This window comes from Condylura cristata, unplaced genomic scaffold (genome assembly GCF_000260355.1).
Source record: "Condylura cristata isolate star-nosed mole 26May11 unplaced genomic scaffold, ConCri1.0 scaffold00005, whole genome shotgun sequence".
NCBI lineage: Eukaryota > Metazoa > Chordata > Mammalia > Eulipotyphla > Talpidae > Condylura > Condylura cristata.
In genome coordinates, this window is record NW_004567106.1 from 24,914,353 (window position 1) to 24,918,689 (window position 4,337).

The 4,337-nt window shown below is 33.6% G+C and overlaps 1 protein-coding gene across 2 annotated transcripts in view; it reads left to right on the forward strand.

Annotated features, from left to right (window-relative positions):
• STK31 (serine/threonine kinase 31) overlaps positions 1 to 3,915 on the forward strand; it is a 50,049-nt gene extending 46,134 nt beyond the window's left edge. For both annotated transcript variants that reach the window (XM_004676776.2, XM_004676777.2), the window contains exons 23-24: positions 1,481 to 1,549; positions 3,557 to 3,915. In XM_004676776.2, coding sequence (XP_004676833.1) covers positions 1,481 to 1,549; positions 3,557 to 3,730 — 243 coding nt within the window. In that variant the 3' untranslated portion in view covers positions 3,731 to 3,915. The remainder of the gene's footprint in view (positions 1 to 1,480; positions 1,550 to 3,556) is intronic.
• Positions 3,916 to 4,337: the final 422 nt, after the last annotated feature.

Here is a 4,337-nt window from a genome sequence, read left to right on the forward strand (position 1 = left end):
CCATGTGGATCTCCTCCTCTGGGGCAAGCGGGGATCGAACTCGTGCTGAAGTGGCTTAGGCTTCTTTTGCAGTGCATTAACCTGCTGCGCCACCAGGGAGGGCCCTCTTTTTCTTTTTGACATATTTCATTGAGCATAACCCCTTCCAGCTCCATGTTGCTGCGAATGGCATGCGTTTATTTCTTTTGATTGTTGAGCAATATTCCACTTGTATATATACCACCTCTTCTTGATCCAGCCATCTATTTTGGGGCATTTAGGTTGTTTCCATATCTTGGCTATTGTAAATAGTGCTGCAGTAAACATAGTTGTGCAGGTTTCCTTTAGAATTAATGTTTATGACACCTTTGGGTAGATTGTTAGGAATGGAATTGCTAAGTCACATGGTAGGTCCTTTTTTTAATAATTTGAGGGTCCTTCACACAACTTTCCATAGTGGTTTAACCATGGTGGTATTCCCACCAGCAATATAGAAGGGTTCCTTTTCCTCCATGTCCTTGCTAGCATTGGGTGTTGTCAGTTTTTTTAACGTGGGTTCCTCTTACTGGTGTGAGGTGATATCTCATTGTGATTTTGATTTGTATTTCCCTGATTATAAGTGATGGTGAACATTTTCTCATGAATTGTTGGCCATTTGAATTTCTTCATTAGAAAATGGTCTTTTGACTGAATTTTTAATTTTTTTTTGTTGAGTTATGTAAGCTTTTAGTAAGGTCTTTGATATAAGTCCATTATCAGTTGTGTGGAGTGCAAGTATTTTCTCTCAATCTGTTTTGGTTATTGTCTCTTGCAGTACAACCTTTTAATTTGTTCTAGCACCAGCTGTTTATGTTTTCCTTTATTTTAAAAGTTTAGCATTTCTTGAACACAGTTTAGGTATTGGAGTAGAAGAAAACTTGCCTGATTTATTTTCTTCGTAATGTATGAATTTTGGTGAAGCCAATTTTATATGTAAGTTACTAAATTTTAGTACATTAACTAAGCTGAGGAAGTAATAAAAGTGCTTATAACATGTGTATCAACTCTTTTTTTAAAAAAAATATTTATTTATGCATACAGAACTGGCCTACAGGCCAGAGTTACAGGGGCGGTGGTAGGATTCACCAGAGATAAGAGAGCAGAACAGACAGATTGATGGAGTACACTGCTGAGGGGAGCAGCAGGCAGGCAAAAGAGTTCTGCTGTACCATGTGGGTCAGCTCCCTGACTAGGGAGCCCATCTGTGCTGAAGTGGCTGCAGCTAGCTTCCCTGTGCTGTGCTTTAACCTGCTGCGCCACCAGGAAGAGCCTTGAGCATCAACTCTTAAACTTTAGGAGCCTTAGAAACTATTTGGTTGTTTGTGAACAAGTAGTTTTTTATCCTACAAGAGCTAATGTGCTTTGAATGAGTGCTAATATTATAGTATGAAAAATTTGACTCTGTTATGGGATTGGTATTTTGGTACATTTGGTACTTATTAATTTTCATTTTCTTTAACAGCTTTCTGTTCAAAATCAGGAATTTGAGACAAATGAAGATGGAATCCCAAAAGTGGATCAGTGTCATTTGGTATGTGATCTTTTTGTCATTTTTTTTGATTGGAAATGTGATACAGATATATAGTAATAATGCAAAACTAAGTACTTGAGAATGTTCTCTAATTTTTGTAAGACTGCAAAGTAGCATTTACCATAAGATATTGAAAAATATCCAAGTCCCCTGTGTAGAGTACTGCCAGGTAATTATTGCCAGGAAATACTGCTGGATTGTGTGTTTGACACAAATTATTTAAGTCTAATACTGGAGGTAACTTAGTTTTTGTCATCCTCCAAGATCCTGTTATGTTAAAATTGATGCTCTTTTGAAGTGTAATAGTCTAGTAAGATTAGATAATAAGAGGTTAAATGTGGCAGTAAGTAAATCTGTAAAAGTATGTTGATTAAGTTCTATTCATGGCATTTTGTAGGTAAAGAAAATACTAATTTTTTAATAATTTTATAATATTTTACAATTAATTTTTGTAACCACCTTTGATTTAAAGAGCAGTTTTAGGTTTTTGGCAAAATTGAGAGGAAAGTAGAGATTTCCCATCTAATTCCTTCTTTGACATATGTATACATATTCTATCCATTATCAGAATCCCCCACTAAAGTGGTGTTTTGTATGAGAAATAGATTTTGATACTATCCTTTTCCATTGGTTACTCCTTTGTTGCAAGACATTAAAAAATTATCCCTCCCTTGGAAATGCAACCTTTGCACACATTAAAATTTCATTTTATAGGAGTATATTTTCAGTTTTTCCCATTAATATAGTTAGTCATGTTCTAGTGTCTTTTTTTTTTTTAATTCAAATTAACAGGCTTTTTAAAATATCTTCTAATAGTTGGGAAGGCTATTGTATCATTGCTTCCCCCCTCCCCTCCTTCTCTCATATCTACTTACTATTCTCCTAAAAGATCTTCACAGTATTATTTATATTGTTCAAGGAAAGAATATTGCATTTGTATTAGAATCATGTAAAGTTTGTTGTGAATCTTTTTGTTTTAAGAACATACCGTTCTCATTCTAGATCACTACCTTTGCTCTTTTTTAAGATTGTGTGCTATTTGTTTTTCATTTAAATTTTGTAATTTTTGGTTAAGTTTATATCTACTTAGGGTACTTGTGCTATATATATTAATAAATGAAGTGTTCAGTTTACTTCCACCTTAAGTTTGCTATCCAGAGCTCCTTTTCTTGAGTGCCTTTTTGGCCATAAAACTCTTCTTTAAAATATGTTTAAAACCTTCTATAAAGTGCAGTATAAGTGATGACATTCATTCATTTAAAAAATACTAAGTATCTGTGTGTATTCTTGGCACTATGTTAGTTGCTGGGGATGGAATGGTAAACTAAACTTTATAATCTGAAGAATCTTAGTCTGAGAATGCTAGCAGAAAACAGGTGATTTTTATTTAGTGTGAAGTGTGCTCTAATTAGAGTCATCAAAGAGGGTGAAAAGGCATACTCAGTTGCTTAGGGACATGGAAATAAAAATCATAGTATTATTTACATGTGATAATAAAAATAAGATTTCTTTGAAATAGTGATCCCTGATAAATTTGGTTCTTATAATGATGGTAATGGTAGTAGTAGTAAAAGAATTCCCATATGAGATCAGAACTTCAAAATTGAACCCAGAAGCAGTTGATCAGGTAAAGGAGATTACCTTGCTAGAAGAGCTTCACTGGGAAATCTGCAGTGTCAAACTCTGACTCCATGCCTTAAAAAAAAGGAGGAGTTATAAAGCGTTCATTTTAGATTTTCAAATGTTTTTGAGTTACTTCAGCTGTGATTTTCTTTCCTTTTACTCTTCCCCCCAACACACACAATTCATTTCTATTGTTTTGATTACTAGAATAATTCTCTTCCAATAAAAATCAGTTGCAGTCTGTAGAAATCTTTAAAAATTAAATATAAAATACTTCTATATAATTGATTAAAAGTGCTTTTGAAGTAAATTCTCTTTCCTTATAAATTTGTCCTTTTGTTTGATTGCTTTTATTTATTTTTGTAACATCTCTTTTGCTTGCAGGATGATAACATCAAATCCCTTCTCTCTAGCTTGATCTGTTGTAGAAAGGCAGTGACAGCTGAACAAGTTCTGAATGCTGAATGTTTTTTGCTACCAAAGGGGAAATCAATTCCAAACCCAGAAAAAGATACAGAATATATCCAATATAAAGAGGAAGAATTTAGGATGGAGTAAGGAAAAGACAAGAAATGATGAAACAAATTTGATAGAGTAATATTCTTTGTTACCATAGATGTTCCTTTTTAATGACTTTGTTTAGTTTGGTTAAATAAACTGAAAAAATTCTAGAAATTTTCTGGAGCTAGTTAGGTTGTGTTTTTGGTATGCCACTTGCAAAAAATAAAACATGTTTGGCTATGTAAAATATTGGATTCTTTGAAATTTTATTTAACTCATTATTAAGGGAGAGTTTTCTGTCTAATTTTTTGAAACTGTATAGAGGACTATAATGCTTATAATAGAAAAGGTTGCTAGGGAAATCCTATACATATTTTCATTATATTGTCTGGCTAATGATGTAGAGTCACACTTTTGTTCAACAAATAATAGTTGGCATCTGCTTTTTACCCAGCTATAGGGATATAAAGGTAAATGAAACATGGATTTTTGCATACAATCTATTGAGAAAGTTAGAGGTATAGGCATATCTTCACAATACAATATGGAATATCCAATGATAGCTCTGAGTAGAACTTGTGGGATCACAGAGGAGGGCTACTCATCCTGTGGAAGAGGGGTGACAGGGAAAGCTTGCTGGAGGAGGTAACACTATAGTTAAATC